Here is a 19,213-nt window from a genome sequence, read left to right on the forward strand (position 1 = left end):
TCGGCGTAAACAATCACAGGGGTAAGGGTCGTTCGTGATTTTATGGAATATAACACTAAACACAAAAATAAATAAATAAATAAATAAATTACGGGGCATGACCGACCCTGTAATTTAGCCTTAGGCCTGCCAATGTTGTCACTGATTGGCAAAGTTGATGCAAACCACAATTATCATTGCTGCTTAGTAGTAACTTACCACTAATAGTCGGTTTGCACTAATAGTTTTGAACGAGTGTGTACTCCACACCTCCTAACTTATATCAACATTTATTAAGATTTCTTCTTTGTTATTAAGTAAATATTTATTAACCAAAATAGCTTATGTCCATGACCGATGTAGAATTTACCTTTGGTGTTACAAAATTAACGAGCAAATCGCTAAAATGATCATTTACTTGTCCATTTAGGCGGTTGTTAATGATCATTTTGTAGTGGTGTAATCCATGTTGACGCTAATGGTTAGATGTCATCATCTATCAAAATTGGAAACTTGGTATATTTAGGTTTGGTTTTCTTATTAGTTAGTGTAAAAATAAGGGAACATCTTACCAGCCAAAATCTGACTGCTTTATATGTAAATTGTCATCTTATTTATAAATATAAGTTGTTTTGAAAATCGTCTTAGTAAATTTTTTCAAGTTTGGCTGTGACGTAGCCCAATCAAATATGTCAAGTGAATCACATTATATTACCGTGTTCGTTGAAATTGTTACATGCTTATTCTTCTTGCAAATGTCTTCTATGTTTTTTATTTGGGGCATATGTCACCGACAACCGGTATCATAGTGTCGTTGGGTGTTCTTATGTTTTTGAAGTAATGGTAGAAGGCGGTAGTGAAGCTTAATAAGTTCGATGGCACAATTTTAGTTTCATTTTTTTTCTTTTTGAACGGCAAAGCATTTTATTCAAATAAAAAACAAACTAGCAAGATGCTAGAACATACAATATATCACAATATTACAAGCAAATTTCGAAGTTACATCACTCCTTCCACTCTAACATATCGCATAGTTGAAGCTAAATCATGCGGATTCATATTTGTAATTTTGTACCTTTCCTTATATAAAAGCTCTTTTTTGTACCTTTTGTATTTTGTTCATAAAGTAACACTAAATCTTGGATATCATATAGTAAACCATTATAAAAATAAAACATGAATTTTAAATCCAACAAAAAAACACTATTAAAACATGAATTTTAAATCCAACAAAAAAACACTAGTATATAGTCTCATACAACTACTTAAGAGTTACATTCTCATATAAAAAATTCCCCATGATCCGGGTATTATTCTTCCACATATTCTCACTAGCAAGTAGTAATTTTTTTAACGATGAATACAATTCGTTACTCTACTCGTACTCCTAAATTACGCCATATTAATCTTAATCTACCTCATGTCAGGAATTTGAACCCAGGTGTTCTCCCTGGCCAGTAACTAGTTGTACTGCATCAATTCGCTATTGATCAGGCGGCGGGAGCATAATCATAATCGCCATCATCATCATCATCTCCGTCTCCCTCTGATGTTGCCGAAACATACTCATAATCTTCACCATTTCCTTGTAACCAAGCTGATATCCGACAATCATAGGCGTCGGCATTACCATCTATGTATCCATCTGCATTGATTCTCTTGGTAACTCCAGACATTTGCATGGTGATTTAGTTGTAAAGTTTTGTATGGTTTTGGTTTGTTGGAGTATGAATGGAAAGAAAGTGATGAGAAGTCATATTTATTGGCAGGAGAAGCAAGCCATGCTTACTTGAACACATGTAAGCCCACAAGCATAAGTGTGGAGTAGTGAGTAAATTGTGTGTCATATATGTGTATAGATACACGTAAGCAATGTACAAATGGTGTAGTTGTATGTACTAGTTGTGAAGCATCAAGCATATGTGGGTGGGTTCCATAAGTGGTGGAAAGAAAGCAGCATAATGTCTTTTATCTATTTTGTCAAAATTAGTGTACTGAATGGGTCAGTGCCGAAACTAGCTCATTAAATCAGGCGTGTCCCAAAAAAATTTTTTTACGGTGTAATCATACAATTTATCACTTACCAAGTCAGTGATTTCCTTCCGATTTCAGCAGCAAAACTGCATGGCAGGGGCGGAACGGCCGGAACTCCGGAACCAGTGTTATCGCAGCAGCAAACAGTAGGATTGGGGATTTTTTATTGAACCAGTGTTATTGGCAGCAGCAAAACAGGAGACCAGTGCGTAAAGGATGACCAACGACGTTTGGTTTTTTTCCAGAACCTGGGCGACGATCAGAAAGAATGCCGCCATACGTATTTTGTGTTTTTTTTTTTGGCTAAGCTAATCAGTTGGGCTTATCTAATCAATTGGGTCATTGTTACAATCAGACTCCCTTATTTTATAACTTTAGGTTGGTTAGAAGTATCCTTTTATTATTTTAGGAGTATTCTTTATATAAAACCAAAAAAAAATTACATTACGCATACGGACTTCAGCCGTAGCCCGTATACATCACAAGAAATATTGTTAGTCGTATATATTTGTCAAAGTAAACTTTGAACTGCTGCAACAAGTCACACGTGAAAAACTTTTTTAATGAAATCTCAGTAATGTTTTTTTAATAACTTTTTGTTTCCTGTTTTTTAAACGGCTGACACACCTTTTAAATTTATTATTATTAAATCTACACCAGTGTAACTACTTGATTGTTATTATTATTAGAATATATATTTTTGCATATGACCATTTAGTTGTAGGAATGTTATGAGTATATGTATGTCTAAGATGTGGGACCATGTTTCATATACATATATATTATTTATGATGTTGGAATATTGGATACCACAAATTTCTTTTAAGATTTCACTATCAGCAACGTGTATATAGTGTCTTCACATTTAATATTATATGGATGTTGAAGACTAGTATTATATAATCTTTTAAATATTGAGTCAGAGGTAAAGAATTGTCAGCAATTTGACTCTTGTCTATTTGGAATTTAAAATAGTTTTGTGTGTCATCATGGATTTTATATATATGCATGGTTGCCTTTTTGTATATATACAAATTAGTGACATTTAAAATAGTTTTGTGTGTCATCATGGATTTTATATATATGCATGGTTGCCTTTTTGTATATGTACAAAGTAGTGACATTGAAGTTCCCTTTCAGATCTTGCAACAAGAAGGCAAACATTACTACATCTCAGTTTCTTTTTTTTCTTTTTTGTTCTTGCTTACATGTATGTTAAGAAAGTATGATAATTGTTGGGTATTATGATTTAAACTTAACTTAGTTTATTTGTATTTTATGTACCTTATAACCTTTGTAATTAGTTTAATATGTAACACTAAATATCGAACATATATACGGTTGTTTGGCAGTTAACTTCAAAACGGTGCAAGTTAAACCATTGTGTCATTTCACTTCGTTTGATCATCACCAAAGGATCAAAATTCCTATCCTTTCTCCTGTCCGTATTTCACTTTCGATATTACTACACTTGATATACTTCGATACACATGCATCACAACCCTATAATCTGATCAGATTTCCTACAATAATCATATCTCATGTTGCAGATTCTCACAAGTATCGGGCATTGTGTGTTTGCTTGTTAATGGTTCTCTTCAATGGATGCAGCAGGAGCATAATCATAGTCCCCATCATCATCGTCGTCATCATCACCATCAATGGCATCATCATCATCACAGTGATCAACGTCATCACACACATATGCATGATCATTAATAGGATTATGATGATTACCATGATACTCAAATTCATCATCATGCATATTACACTTCATCTTTAGACCATGAAGCATTTTCTTCTATGTTGATAGAGAAATGAAGGGTAGAAATAACTTATTATAGAGCTTCTTCACTCTCAAAGATATGTGTTTGGAGAAGAAGGGTACATAAACTAGCTTATAAATATAGGACTCGAGAATGGGACATGTGAATAAGTTCGACGAGTCTTTTTCATTAATGTTCGAGTATCTCCTCCCTCCGTCCAAGGGCATAGCTTTGTGGGGGCGTCCGACCCCCTGAACTTTTCGCTCAGTAGTGGAGAGTAGGTAGTTTTCTTATAGAAATTTTTGGGTATATACGTTTTTGACCCCCCCCCCCCCCCCAGTTTTATAGAAATTTTTTGTATATACGTTTTCGACCCCCCGTCAGAAATCTCAAGCTTCGCCACTGCCTCCGTCCACAAAATAGATGTAAAAACAAATATTTTTTCCTTGTAATCTCTTTGATTTTCAAACAATATACGCAAAAGACTCTTTGTGTTGTGATGATGATGACACAAAGGAAGGAAGGTATTGAGCATGGCAGATTGTGTGATTCCCGTGGAGAGTTGTGTGCTACCGCTCGCTAAGTGTGTTGCGCGCATGGAAAATTGTGCCATGTAGATGCCTGCTTGGCACATTTTTATTCACATATACGCAGATTGAATCGAATTAAGGGTACTTTTCAAAATCAAATTAAAAAAAAATCATGTGATTCTGAAATGACTACATGATGCATCATTTGTCATGTCTTGATGAGTTTTGATGATAATTAGTGAGCATTTGTTATGTAGATGTATATGCATATATATGTATATAGATGTGTGTACGCGTGTCTATTTTAAAAGTTTCTTTTGTGTTTATGATACGTCCAAAAATGATCGCAAAATTAATATTGTTGTATGCACGGTTTCTGTAAGTTGGTGTCCTTGGACTGCAAATGTATATTAGCTAATCATATTAGTATTATTATTACTACCGTTACATATATACTTCAACACTAATTATCTATGTCCTAGTTAAGTTTATATAACTTTTGGTATAGTTATCGATTCCTACAGAAAGATTGAGTATGCATATACTAATATACATACCCATATAGACCTGACAGTTTTGAAACTGAAAATATTTACCTCATTAACTATTCTAAAGAGTATTATGAGGCTATGGGATATACTTTCACGCCCCTTAACTACACGTAGGCACCACATCACCTACTTGACCCTCTTTCACTTCACCGCACACCCTCCCTCTCTCTCCTAGTTAACATGAGAAGCTTTTAATGCCTCTTAACACCCTTCAGGAGCGGTTTAGCAGGTGTTAACGGATGACAACTAGGATTAATACCTATGGGTGTTAGAGTATCCAAGTGGCCTGATGCAATTTACTACACATACTTGTAATGATGTTTAGAGTTATAATAAAACTAGTGTCATGAGCGTTGACCAAGTGCAATTTTTATCAGTCAAGTTGGATATCATCCGTGAACACTTATTTTCTCCATTTTTGTTCTATACTAACTCATTAAGAGTCCGGTTTTATCTTAGTAACTTGGCAAATTCGTAAGTTACTAACTAAATATGTTTTTGCTAATTTTGTTGTTTATGTAAAATCCGACTCCCTTGCTGGTGGAAAGGGTTATTATTCCGAGGAAATAATATTGTCGGTTTTGCCCACATTGTGCTCATAGATTTGTTTTTGGTTGCTCATCTATTGCTCTTTGTTAGATCAAGAGAAAATCATAATCAAATCAAATTAAAGAGATAGCTTCACATATCAGTTCCTTGAAATATGTTCTACCTGATAACTTTCTTGACTAGATTGATTGCCGACTTGCCGTTAAATATGTTCTACTGAATACAATAATAGTTTGATCTAAATTAATGGTGTAATCCTGCCGTTTTATTTTTTAACATGTACAATTGTAATTTGAGGTTCAAAAAAGTTTACATTTGTGATTGTGGATCAAGTGTTTATCATGAGTGCATTGCATGCAGACAAGACTCACATGATGTGTTTCTCTACTTCATTTTGTATATATGGCCAGTAGACATCATAGATGGTGTATGATTGTTAATGTCATGAAATTTGAACATATACTTAGTACCGTAAAACAACATATTCATAGATAAGAAAACAAAAATTAAGTCAAACTATGATTGTATTCAGTAGATAGCTACACTCATAAGCATGATATAGTGCAAGTGTTTTCCATACAAAGCAGAAACCCCCAATGCCAACATATGTTATGGGAGTTATACAAGTGCTAGTTGCTTCACTACCATTTACTCTAGATTAACCTTTATATATGTATCTATATCTATCTATTGTATATAGGCCACTTTAGGACTCCATGTTTTGTATCTAAAAACTAGTGTTTCTCACTTTGATAAGATCAAGAGTCTTGATCAATTCAAATAGTAGGAGGAGCAATATTATCGTCATTGCCTTCCATGGATGCAGCAGGAGCAAAATCATAGTCTCCATCATCATCGTCGTCGTCATCACCATCAATGGCATCATCATCATAGTGATCAATGTCATCACATATATATGCATGATCATAAATAGGATTATGATGATGACCATGATACTCAAATGCATCATCATGCAGATTACACTTCATCTTTAGCCCATAAAGCATTTTGTTCTTTGTGGAGAGAGATATGAAGGGTAAGAATGATTTACTATATAGTGTCTTCACTCTCAAAGTGAAATGTGTTTGGGAAGAAGGGTACATAAGCTAGCTTATAAATAGAGGACTCGAGAATGTGACATGTGAATAAGTTCGATGAGTCTTTTTCATTAATGTTCGAGTATCTCCTCCCTCCGTCCACGAAAAAGATCATAAAACGAATATTTTTTTCCTCGTAATCGTTTTGATTTGTAAACGATACGCCAAAGACTCTTTGTGTTGTGATGATGATGATGACACAAATGAAGGAAGGTCTTGATCATGGCAGATTGTGTGATTCCCGTGGGGGGTTGTGTGCTAGCGCTCAGGAAGTGTGTTGCGCGCGTGGAAAATTGTGCCACTTAGATGCCTTCTTGGCACATTTTTATTCACATGTACACAGGCCGAATCGACCAAATGAGATTATGTGATTCTGAAATGACTACATGATGCATCATTTGTCATGTCTTAATGTGTTTGGGTGATATTATTGAACATATGTTATGTCTATCTTAAAAGTTTTTTTTTTTTTTTTTTTTTTTTTTTTTTTTTTTTTTTGTGGTTAGGATCTGTCCAATACATAAATGGTTTGGAAAAATCATATCATTGTATGACCATTTTCTATAGGTTGTTGTCCTTTGACTGTAAATTTTAAATTTAAATAAATTAAATCATATTACTAATATTATTATCACAATTACAATAATTATCAACTTTTGCCTATTTGTGCTATATTTTATCTTTATGTAGTTATTGATTCCTATAGAGTAATGGAGTATGCATATACATAAACACTTGCCAATTTTGAAACTGAAATCAAGTACTTTATACTGATCATCGCCTTTTAAGGCATAATATATTAAAGAAGGTTTCGAAATGTGTTTAGGGAAGAAGGGTACATAAACTAGCTTATAAATAGAGGACTTGATAATGCGACATGTGAATAAGTTCGACGAGTCTTTTTCCTTAATGTTTGAGTATCTCCTCCCTCCGTCCACAAATAGATCATAAAAACGAATATTTTTTTTCTTTGTAATCTCTTTGATTTGCAAACGATACTTAAAAGACTCTTTGTGTTATGAAAATGATGACGCAATGGAAGGAAGGTGGTGATCATGGAAGATTGTGTGATTCCCATGGGGAGATGTGTTCTATTGCTCGCTAAGTGTGTTGCGCGCGTGGAAAATTGTGCCATGTAGATGCCTTCTTGGTACATTTTTATTCACATATACATCGACTGAGTCGAATTAAGGGTACCTTTTAACAACCAAAAGAGATTATATGATTCTGAAATGACTACATGATGCAATTCGTCATGTCTTAATGTGTTTGGGTGATAATTTAGTGAGTATATGTTATATAAATGACATGGAATATTCATATTACTGTATGACCGTTTTCCGTAGGTTGTATTTTGACTGTAATCTTTGAAATTTATATAAGCTATATTACTAATATTATCACTACTACAACACTAATCAAGTTTTTTCCTTTTTATGCTAAATTTGATTTTTATGTAGTTATTGAATTCTATACATTGATTCACTTGAAAGGGGAGTATAGACAAACATTTCATAGGGGTTAGTGCTTCTTTTTATTGTCTCATAGCCTTTTTGGTGGTAACCACCATAGTTTACACATCATTATGATAGTTGTTTGCAACTATTATTGTTAATACTTAGTACATTGTGTGGTGATTTTCTCTTATTGTTTTAGCTTCACTTTATGTATCTAGATTACTAAAAAAAGTGTGTGTGTGTGTGTGTGGGGGGGGGGGGTCAAAGGTCTCATCGAAGGAGTCTCTCTATCCCCTAGGATAAAGGAAAGTTTGGTCTTGATCTCTCACCCTCCACTCCACAGACCTTACCAATAGCTCTTGTGTAAGTAAGATTATATTGGGTATGTTTGTTTTTTATTTATCGACTATGCATATACATACACATACATATACATATACATATACACATGTCAATTTTATAACTATATTGAGTTAATGTGTAGTTTAAGCTCAATTTTTTGATTTAGAGTTATTCTGGAACTAGTGTCTTCACCCGAGTGTTGAACAAGGACACTCAGGTTTCCCTTGGATCTATGAAGAAATGCGAATGTTCAACATCATGTGATATATGCTCTAAACTTATAACGAATTCCGATTTTTATCATTGCATCACTACTATCTTAGATATAAAACAGCAATATCATACTCATCACCTTAATTTTAAGGCATCATATATTATCAGCATTATTGGTACATCATTGCATACTTGTCAAAATTTACATATGACAGATATTGTTCTAAACTTCTAGGTCAACTAGAAAACAGACTAGTGTTGAACCAGTTCACATCACCTCACATCCTCTCCGGACCTTACCATTACTAATAGCTCCGTTACAAGTGAGATTATACAGGGTACGTTTGTTGTTTTGAGTATGAAAGTCAAAAACCTAGAAGTCAGATATATTTCTCATTCATGGGTAAGAGGAGCCTGGACTCCTTGAGAGTTGAGAACACATCTAGCCATGAGTATAAGTGTGGAGTCACAAGTGAAATGTGTGCTTTACATGGTAAACACCCATGTGAAATACAATTCAGGAGACATGTCAGCAATGTAGTACAATCAGAATAGCTGGTTTGCTTACGTGGCAATCATATGAAGACAAAAAAATGGTGACATGGAGCTGTTCTTGCCATCCAACCTTTGAGAAAGTTTTAGTGGGCCCATCCACTTTTGATAGTAAACTAAATCATCAATTTGAAGTAAAAATTTTGTAACATAGATATATAGATGTTCTTGTTGTCTACATTTGATGATGCATAAGACTATTTTTCATTTAGCCTTTTTATTATTCTCTTGCTAAATGTATCTAGTGGTTATTCGATTATTATAGTTTACAATTGGGTGTATGGTAAATTTGGTTATAAGTAGGGGTGGCAATTGAACCTGATCATGATGGGTAAATCTGTAAGCCGACATATTTGGTACGGGTTTGGGGTCGGTTAATCGGGTTTAGGACTAGTTTTTATTTTTTTCGTGGGTTTGTGACGGGTTTGGGATTTGGTGATATACCCGTTTACCCGACCCAATTACCCAAGAAAGTGCACCTGTTTACCAGACACGATTACCCAATAAAGTATACCCGTTTACTCGATTGTATACCCGATATATTATATTTTTAAATATGTATATATATGATAAATTCATTTCTATACATATAGGTATTTTGTTTTATCTACATTGTACTTATTTGATATACTTTTTGTATTGATAATACTAAATGTAACTGATTAGTAGATACTCGATGAGTTTTGGGTCGGGTATACTCAACGGGTAATTTTTTATACTAATGGGTTTACACGAAACTCGCAGGCATACCTGATGGGAATTTACACGATAAAAATCCAACTAGTTTTAGGACGGGTTTGGGTCTTGGGACAAGCTTATCTAACCATGTTTGAAGTTGGAATTACCTAAACCCGTCCCAAACCCGGCCCCTTGTCGTTCCTAGTTATAAACTATCTCAAAAAACCAAATCATAAATTAGTATTCGATGTGTGAGAAACAACAATTAGGAGGTTTATGGAGCACAAAAGAACGAACATGTTTATATCTTCTTCAATACAAATCCACAACCAAACACTCTCTTCTGCAAATTCACGCATTCATGCTTCGAAACTCTCTCGACAAGAACAAAAACCTTGCTGCCAAATTCATCGCCACATGTTCCTCCATTGCTGTTAAACTATTCACCACCTCATCAGACAATGCAAACGATCTCATTCGACATGCCCGCCAAGTGTTCGATCATATGCCAGTGAGAGATGACACGTTTATCAGCAACACCATGATGAGAGCTCATCTGGGTATTCGCCAATATGAAGAATGTGTGGGTTTGTATACGGAATTGAGGGGAAATGTTGGGTTTAAACCCGATGGTTATACGTTTATGACATTGGGGAAGCTCTGTGCTTTAAGTTTGGATGTTTGGGGAAGTCAGCAAGTGCATGATCTTGTTGTTAAAGAAGGGTTCGAACATGATTTGTATGTATCGACGTGTTTAGTCGATATGTATGCGAAATTAGGGAAGATGGACTGTGCACAGAAACTGTTTGATGAAATGCCTGAGAGAAGTCTGGTTTCTTGGACCACGTTAGTTTGCGGTTACGCAAAGCGCGGCGAGATGGATAACGCGAGAATGGTATTTGACCAGATGCCTAAGAAGGACACTGCTGCGTTTAACGCAATGATCGATGCGTATGTCAAGGTAGGCGACGTGAGTCGTGCGAGTAGTTTGTTTAACGAGATGCCGGAAAAGAACGTTGTGTCATGGACTAGTATGGTTGACGGTTATTGTAGTCACGGTAATATATCTATGGCTAGGACCCTTTTCGATTCGATGCCGCATAAGAACTTAATATCGTGGAATGCAATGATTAAAGGGTATTACCAGAGTAAACAACCGGACGAGGCCTTAAAGTTGTTTCAAGAATTACAACTAGAAGCATCACTCGAACCTGATAACGTCACCGTTGTTAGTATTCTACCCGCAATCGCTGATTTAGGAGCTTTGGAGTCGGGTAACTGGGTTCACCAATATATCATAAGAAAGAAGATGAATACAGCTACTAACGTATGCACCGCGTTAGTCGATATGTATGCTAAATGTGGCGAATTCACGAAAGCCCGAAGAGTATTCGATTCAATCCCGAGAAAGGAAACCGCCACTTGGAATGCTTTGATACATGGTTTAGCGGTTAATGGTTACGGAAATGAAGCGATAAACGTGTTTCTAGATATGACCAGACGCAGCATCAAGCCGAATGAGATAACCATGACTGCGGTTTTAACGGCTTGTAACCATAGTGGTCTAGTGGAGGAAGGTAAAAGATGGTTTAAGTCAATGCAAGATTTTGGTATTGTTCCGAAAATCGAACAATACGGTTGCATGATTGATCTTTTGGGCCGAGCGGGGTGTTTGGATGAAGCGGAAAGGTTTATGGATGATATGCCGTTTGAAATGAACGATATTATATTGAGTTCGTTTTTATCTGCGTGTGGTTACGCGAAGGATGTTAAACGGGCCGAGCGGATTTTGAACAAAACTTGTGAAAAGGGGGTTCATAATGATGGGAATTATATTACATTGAGGAATTTGTATGCACAAGATAGAAGATGGGTTGATGTGGAGGAAGTGGTGGGAGTTATGAGAAGTAAGAATTCAAGAAAAGAAGTTGGTTGTAGTGTTATTGAGGTTGAGGGTCATGTGTGGGGGTTTGCATCAGGAGATAGGTTTCATCCTCAATGGTTAGCTATAAAGTCAATGTTGGATGTGTTATTGATTGATATGAAGAAAGAAAGAAATGCTTGATGCTAAGTTTTGTTCATTTAAAAAAAATAATTGTGAATGATCAATGTATTAGTTATAGTTATAAATACAAACTAGTCATGTTTTAGATGTGATATACCTTTATAGTTATAGTGATGTCAGAAAGAAAAAAAAAAAACAAAATAAAGCTATGCCACATGTTACGTGACATGTGTCGTGTATCTACTTTTACGCGTGTATCGCTAGAGTATACCCGTTATAGTGCTCATAAACACTTTTTTTATATGTTTACTTTTCATCCATCATCTTTTATCTTTTAGCTGAGAATCTTTGCATCCTATCGTTTAACTGATAAATAAAGGTCATAGTCATTTATTTCTTTCTTTCTGACATGACAATAGAATTTGGTGTACCATCTAAACCATGTTTTATGCAGAGCCGGCTCAAAATATTGTAGGCTCAAAGCAGATAGAAAAATTGAGGCCTTTTCATTAAAAAAAAAAAAAAGAAAAGAAAAAAATTGTTTTATATCCTATTATTCATATATTATTTCTGTGTATACATAATTATAGATCATAAATCTCAATATCAATAATCTTATATCCAAGATCACCTACATATAATTTTTTTTTTTTTTTTTTTTTTTGTAGAATTTGAGGCCTTATGAAAGTGGTGGCCCAAAGCGCTTACTTTATTTCACTCCCCCTTGAGTCGGCCTTGGTTTTATGGCATGTATGCGGAAATTGTTGGTAAAACCATTCTACCTCAATAACTATTAGTCATTAACCATGCTCAAGTGGAGCCGTGACATTGTACCCGGTTTGGGCTCAAACTGGTTCGGTTTATAAAATGACCCCTTTTTTATAGTTTGGTCTCAAACTGGTTTGGATTAAGAACCGGTTTTCGGGTTGAAAACCCCAACCCATCTAAACCTATTTGGATCGGGTTCAAAACCAGTTCTGCCGCTTTTTTCTATGTGGGCTCAAACCTGTTTGGGTTGAAACCGTTTCTCAACACAAGAATCCCAAACATGTAGCAAATCTCTGGGTCGGGTTGAACCCAAACTCGTTTAAACCAAACCGTTTCTTAATCGGGCCGGTTTGGTTTCCGGGCCAAGATCTGTTTTTTCTTTTAAATGCTTAAGTAGTCTAAAGAATGAAGACCCAATATTTACCATACTGGATCAGGCCCATCTAGTTTATTTGGTTCTAAAATGTGGCATCTTGTCCGCCACAAATACTTTCAAATCATACTTTATTTTATTCTGTGGCTGTGACCCATAAGCCATAACACAGAAAAAAATGACCACCACACATCTCTCCGGCACCATTATCCGGCCCATTTCCGGCAACTACCCTGCTCACCGGAGACTGAAACAATCTTCAAACTCAATCTTCTTCATCAAACAATCCAGAAACAGAAGTCTGGTAAATAACAGAAGTTGCATTAGAGTGAGTTTAGTAGAACAAATTCCATCAAAATCTTCTAAAGTTGACATTAACCGATTGGTGGATTTCTTGTATGATGATCTTCCACACCTGTTCGATGATCAAGGGATTGATCGGACAGCTTACGACGAACAGGTCAAGTTTCTGGACCCGATTACGAAGTATGATAGTATAAGTGGATATTTGTTCAACATTGGTATGTTGAAACTGGTGTTTTCTCCTAAGTTTCAGCTCCATTGGGTCAGACAGGTACTTGTTTAGGTTAATTCAATATTATATTTGGTTTTTATAACTTATTTAGATTAATTTGTGTAACGATTTTTTAACAACTTAATTATAAATTGTGTACTGTTATATTTGTATAGAATTTTTTAGGTATATACGTTTTCGACCCTGCGGTTTTATAATTTTATTAGTATATACGTTTTCGACCCCCGGTCTGAAATCTAGCTTCGCCACTGAGGTATGCCATGTGGCAGGGGCGGAGGTAGTGTAAAAATACCCTTCAACTCCGTTTACGTAGTGTAAAACTTTTATTTTTTTTATATAAAGGATACCTCTAGTCCCAAAAATAATTTTGGGATACCCTGAATTTTTGGGCTAGATCCCCCGCCACTGCCATGTGGGTTAGTGTTTGGTGAGAATGTGAGATTGAATATTGATGTATTGTTTCTATTCGTAAACAAATATATGTAGATCGTAGGGTGCTAAACGGGTGGTGTTCGCGGGTTGGTGGGTTCAACCCGACCCGAACCCGAAAATTTTACACAAACCCGAACACGACCTAGACCCGAACCCGAAAATCGTATCATACATAAGAACCCGAACACGACCCGTTCAACCCGAATTTTTTTTTTTTTTCTGAAATTAATATATTAAAACTAAAATTTACTTAAAAAACACAAATGTATATAATAATATCATATTTAAATTATAAAATCTATGTTAATTTCTCTTTTTAAGTTATAATCATGGCATAAAATAAACACCTCATTTCATTTATGACATAAAATATATTGTAAAAAATATAATATAGTATAAATGTGTTAAATGGGTCAACCTGCCAACCCGACCAGGTTGACCCGAACCCGACCCGTAAACCTAAACGGGTTCGCGGGTTCAACCTGAAACTGACCGGAACCCGTTTAGACTAAACCTAAACCCGCGAATTGTTAGGTTCGTGTCGGGTTTTCGGGTCGTGTCAGAAATTCACACCCCTCGTAGATCGTTTTAGACGGACGTTAAATACATAAAACCGTCTACCTCACTGTCTTTCTTTCACATTCATAGTACAACGTATACACCTAAAACGATCCGTCAAAATTATTTTAACTCATATCTGTTTTGACCCGTTACCCAACCATTTGAATGTTTGTGTTATATTAAACAACCACTATGTTCTCATCTTTTTTAATAGACAGGAACATATGAAATAACTACAAGGTGGACAATGGAAATGACATTCTCTCTTTTACCATGGAAGCCAGTGTTGGTCTTCACCGGAACTTCAGTAATGGGCGTAAACCCCGAAAACGGAAAGTTTTGCAGTCATGTGGTACGCGCAGTTTTCGCCCCTGATCTCAAAACGCACGTAACGTTTGCAGTATTCGGTAATTTTCTTTTCGTTTTTGTTTTATCAACTTCGCAGGACTACTGGGACTCTATAAAGAACAACGAGTACTTTTCGACAGAAGCTCTCATGGACTTAATAAAACAGGTATTTAATATTTTAGTTACAATGTTTATCGATTTAGTTGTGTGTAACGTGTTTTGTTGCAGCTGAGGATATACAAGACTCCTGATCTGGAAACACCGAAATATCAGATACTTAAAAGAAACGCAACTTATGAGGTACGGAAATACAGCCCGTTTGTAATCGTTGAAACTCAAAGTGACAAGCTTGCTGGAAATACAGGATTTAACGATGTAGCCGGGTGAGTTTTTGTTTTTTTTTGTACGAATTTAACCCATTCGAGCAGTTTCTTTTCAGTTGATTTGTATATTTGGCCCGTTTGAGATTAAACACAACCCAAGTGAACACATTCATAAGTAATTAGACTAAATGGATCGTGTTCGCAGGTTGGCGGGTTCAACCCGGCCCGAACCCGAAATTTAGACGAACCCAAACCCGACGTGTCATACATACGAACCCTAGCACAACCTGAAATTTCGCTGGTTGACCCAAACACGACCCGGTTAACCCAAATTTTAAATTTTTTTTTTTAAATTAATATATTGAAATTAAGAGGGTGTTTGGGGTTGAGTTTTGAAGGAGATTTTTAGATTATTGAGTTTTGAAATCGTAAATAATCAGTTTTGAGTGTTTGGGTAAAAATATTAAAAAATTGATTATTTGCGTTTAGAAAGTTACGAAACGCAATTTTCCAGAGGAATATTGGATTTTAATAATCCCAACTATTCGCCGTTGGCCGCTAACAGTTTCAACTTAAAAAATAACCACTGGCAGTCCCAACTATTGACATATTGGCTACCAATGGACCCTGACTAACAGAACCCTAACGTCGTTAGTCTCCGATCGCCGGAAAACAATTTTTGTTCAGAAAAAGGTTTCTAAAGGTCCGATCTAAGGTTACAAAGAGGTTAGCGACGAAAATGTTGAGTTTCCCGGCCAAAAAGTTGGGTTTTCCGGAGAAATAAGTTTTCTGACGACTTTAATAATTGGGGCTTTTACTAGAAAAAAATTTCCAAAGGTCCGTAATAAGGTTACAAAGAGGTTCGGGACGATAATGTTTAGTTTTTAGGCCAAAAAACGTATTTCCGACGACCAGAGACTAACGACGTTAGGGTTCTGTTAGTCAGGGTTCATTGGAGGCCAATATGTTAAAAGTTAGGACTGCCAATGGTTATTTTTAAAGTTGGGACTATTGGCGGTCAACGACGAATTGTTGGGATTATTAAAATCCAATATTCCTTTTCCAAAAGCAACTCCCCCCTCTTGCAAGAAAACGCAGTTTTCCAAAGATTGATTATTTGCGTTTAGAAAAGGATTTTCACTTGTTTATATTTTCAAATATATATTTGCCAAACACTCAAATAGTTGAGTATCTGATTATAATCAAATCCAAACACTATTTTTCAACATCACGTTTTGTTACAGTTAATTATTATCTGATTCTGATTATTCAAAACGCAAAAATCTATTTTCAAAACTCAACCCCAAACACCCTCTAAAATTTACTACAAAAAAACACAAATGAATATAACACAATTACATTTAAATTATTAAATCTTATGTCAATTTCTCTTTTTAAGTTATAATTATGGCATAAAATACACATCAATTTTAATTTATGACACAAAAAATATTGTAAATAATATAATATAATATAATATAATATAATATAATATAATATAATATAATATAATATAATATAATATAATATAATATAATATAATATAATATAATATAATATAATATAATATAATATAATATAATATAATATAATATAATATAATATAATATAATATAATATAATATAATATAATATAATATAATATAATATAAATGGGTTAAACGGGTCAATCCACCAACCTGACCCGTTTAGCTAAACGGGTTCACAGGTTCAACCTGAAACTGACCCGACCCGTTTAAACTAAACCCAAACCCGTGAATTTCTTGTTAGCTTCGCGTCATGTCAAAAATAATAGACACCATACACACTTTTCAGGTATATATTTGGAAAGAACTCAAGGGAAGAAAAAATACCAATGACAACTCCAGTTTTCACTCAAGCATTTGATCCCGAGATGTCGAAAATGTCGATCCAAATCGTTCTTCCATCCGAAAAAGACATAAACAGGTCAACTTCTATTACTTTAGTCATACAAACAACAAATTTTATCATATTACTATAAACTAAGATCTAAGGTGAATAATGTTCTCCAGTTTGCCGGACCCTAACAAAGAAAACGTTAGTATACGAAGCGTTCAAGGAGGATTTGCAGCCGTATTAAAATTCAGCGGCAAACCAACAGAGGATATTGTTCGTGAAAAAGAAAAATTACTGAGGTCTAGTGTTCTTTCTGACGGTCTCAAACCAAAAGACGGGTGTTTATTGGCTCGCTACAATGATCCTGGTAGAACAAAAAGTTTTATGATGGTAAGTTTTTTTTTAGGCAAATTGGAAAATAATAATCCCATCTTTCTGAAATTGCCTGATAATAATCTCAAGTCAGTTATTAGCCAATAATAATCCGACCTCGTCCAATTTTTTTTGTAAAATAGTCCGCCGTTAAAATAGCTTAACCGAGTTAAGTTTTTTTCCGAATTACAAACCGATGTTTTAGGGCTTTTAATCAGAACGAGGATACGAGTCGATTGATGTAAAACTTACCTCAAAATACTGCCCCCAACCCACGAAAACGGTGCTTCAATTAGGGTGTTTAACTTTCAATTAACAAAATTCAAAAGCCATTTCGAACACAATTTCCAGGTAAGTTTTACATCAATCGACTCGTATCCTCGTTCTGATCAAAAGCCGTAAAACATCGGTTTGTAATTCGGAAAAAAACTTAACTCCGTTAAGCTTATTTTAACGGCGGTCTGTTTTACAAAAAAATTGGACGAGGTCGGATTATTATTGGCTAATAACTGACTTGAGATTATTATCGGCCAATTTCAGAAAGATGAGATTATTATTTTCCAATTTGCCTTTTTTTTTACAATGTGTTAGATATTTTACATTAGGTTTGCATGTTGTCTGTTTGTACAGTTTAGGATTTAACAGGTTCTAAGTTGTAAGTTCTAACCTTTGTATATGTTTGTTGTGTGGATTGTCTAATGAAGCGAAACGAGGTTCTTATTTGGCTCGAGGAGTTTTCGTTGGACTAGTTTTGTTGGCTTTGATCGATCCTGTATTTGACGATTTTTGTATGGCGTAAAGTCGAAGATAGAAACAATGTAAGCATATAAACATCACATGTATTGTGATCACATTTTACTTGAAAATGAAAGAATATTGTAAAGCTTGTTTCCATTTAGTTATCAAACAACAAATCCTTGAGTGAAAATCTTTGAAAAAGTTTCATGGTACCAATTCAAGTTGTTTCCTAAAAGTTGCAGCCTTTTCAAGACTATGTGTTATCATAGCGCCGTTTGGGGGCGGGGAGCGTTAAACCACCACAGGGTGGCGCGGTTGAGGATGTGGGGCGGTGGGGGAGGGCAAACCATGGCGTGAGCAAGGTGTTTAAGATGGTTTTTTTATGTTTTTTATACACACCCAATTATATCTTGCCACCTTAATTGCCAACCAAGCCCCTTCACTACACGCCTTTTAGGGATTTCTGAATTCAGGGTGACGTTGTTCCATATACGGGTACCTATCCTGGAATCGTTGCTACTATAAGTGTTCCGAGGCTGCGTTGCTACTATAAATGTTTTGCGGTAAAATTTGAATCTTTTACTAATAGGGATGTGATATAATTCTTTTTTTATCAAAGGACAATCCATTAATTTTGTATCTCATATTATTTTATGTAAGAAAATTAAAATTCAAGTGTCACGGAAGCTCTACGCCTCTACATATAGTCATATATTCACGGGATTTTGAAACCTTTTAAGCATTAAATGTAAACAAGAATACGCTCATGATAAAAAAGAAAGATTTTATTTCACGAATATTCTCGCTATGGTGTAGGTGAAATTCGTCACGGATTGAACCATATTTCATATTTTTATCAATGGTAACTAGTGATTTAAATCCGCTGAAATATAATTTTTAAATATATAGTCTAACTATAGGTTCATAGATACTTTATTTTCACTTCACTGTAAAGTTCACAACCCTTACCAATCTTTAGGCTGCAAGATATGGGATGGAGCCTCTAGAGGCTTCATTGTAGCACATCATCGACACGTAGGCTTCACGTAGGACAAGGGGGCTCTATTGCATCTTCTCAATAACACCCATGGTATTAGAGGTGTACAAATCGTTTTTTTAACCGGTCCAGTTAACCGTTTTTTTGGTGGGGGAA

General features: G+C 35.2%; 2 protein-coding genes across 2 annotated transcripts; both read left to right on the plus strand.

Moving 5' to 3' along the window:
* The first annotated feature begins 9,907 nt into the window (after window positions 1-9,907).
* Window positions 9,908-11,900, plus strand: LOC110886797 (pentatricopeptide repeat-containing protein At2g44880). Its single transcript, XM_022134643.2, has one exon. The coding sequence runs from the start codon at window positions 9,996-9,998 to the stop codon at window positions 11,811-11,813; it is 1,818 nt and encodes a 605-aa protein (XP_021990335.1). The 5' UTR covers window positions 9,908-9,995; the 3' UTR covers window positions 11,814-11,900.
* Window positions 11,901-12,956: 1,056 nt separating this feature from the next.
* Window positions 12,957-18,250, plus strand: LOC110886798. The gene is made up of 7 exons (XM_035978838.1): window positions 12,957-13,468; window positions 14,637-14,774; window positions 14,868-14,936; window positions 14,999-15,153; window positions 16,909-17,040; window positions 17,127-17,340; window positions 18,027-18,250. Exons 1-7 carry the CDS (start codon window positions 13,073-13,075, stop codon window positions 18,069-18,071), a joined length of 1,149 nt encoding a protein of 382 aa, XP_035834731.1. The 5' UTR covers window positions 12,957-13,072; the 3' UTR covers window positions 18,072-18,250.
* The last annotated feature ends 963 nt before the right edge of the window (window positions 18,251-19,213 follow it).

The sequence above is a fragment of the Helianthus annuus genome, chromosome 10, assembly GCF_002127325.2.
Source record: "Helianthus annuus cultivar XRQ/B chromosome 10, HanXRQr2.0-SUNRISE, whole genome shotgun sequence".
Taxonomy (NCBI): domain Eukaryota; kingdom Viridiplantae; phylum Streptophyta; class Magnoliopsida; order Asterales; family Asteraceae; genus Helianthus; species Helianthus annuus.

Excerpts from the sequence above, each read along its gene's own strand:
- LOC110886798 (XM_035978838.1), top strand. The coding sequence starts at position 13,073 with ATGACCACCACACATCTCTCCGGCACCATTATCCGGCCCATTTCCGGC. Across the intron at positions 15,154-16,908 it reads GGATTTAACGATGTAGCCGG|GTATATATTTGGAAAGAACT; the intron begins GTGAGTTTTTGT and ends CACACTTTTCAG. Across the intron at positions 17,041-17,126 it reads TCCGAAAAAGACATAAACAG|TTTGCCGGACCCTAACAAAG; the intron begins GTCAACTTCTAT and ends AATGTTCTCCAG.
- LOC110886797 (XM_022134643.2), top strand. The coding sequence starts at position 9,996 with ATGTGTGAGAAACAACAATTAGGAGGTTTATGGAGCACAAAAGAACGA.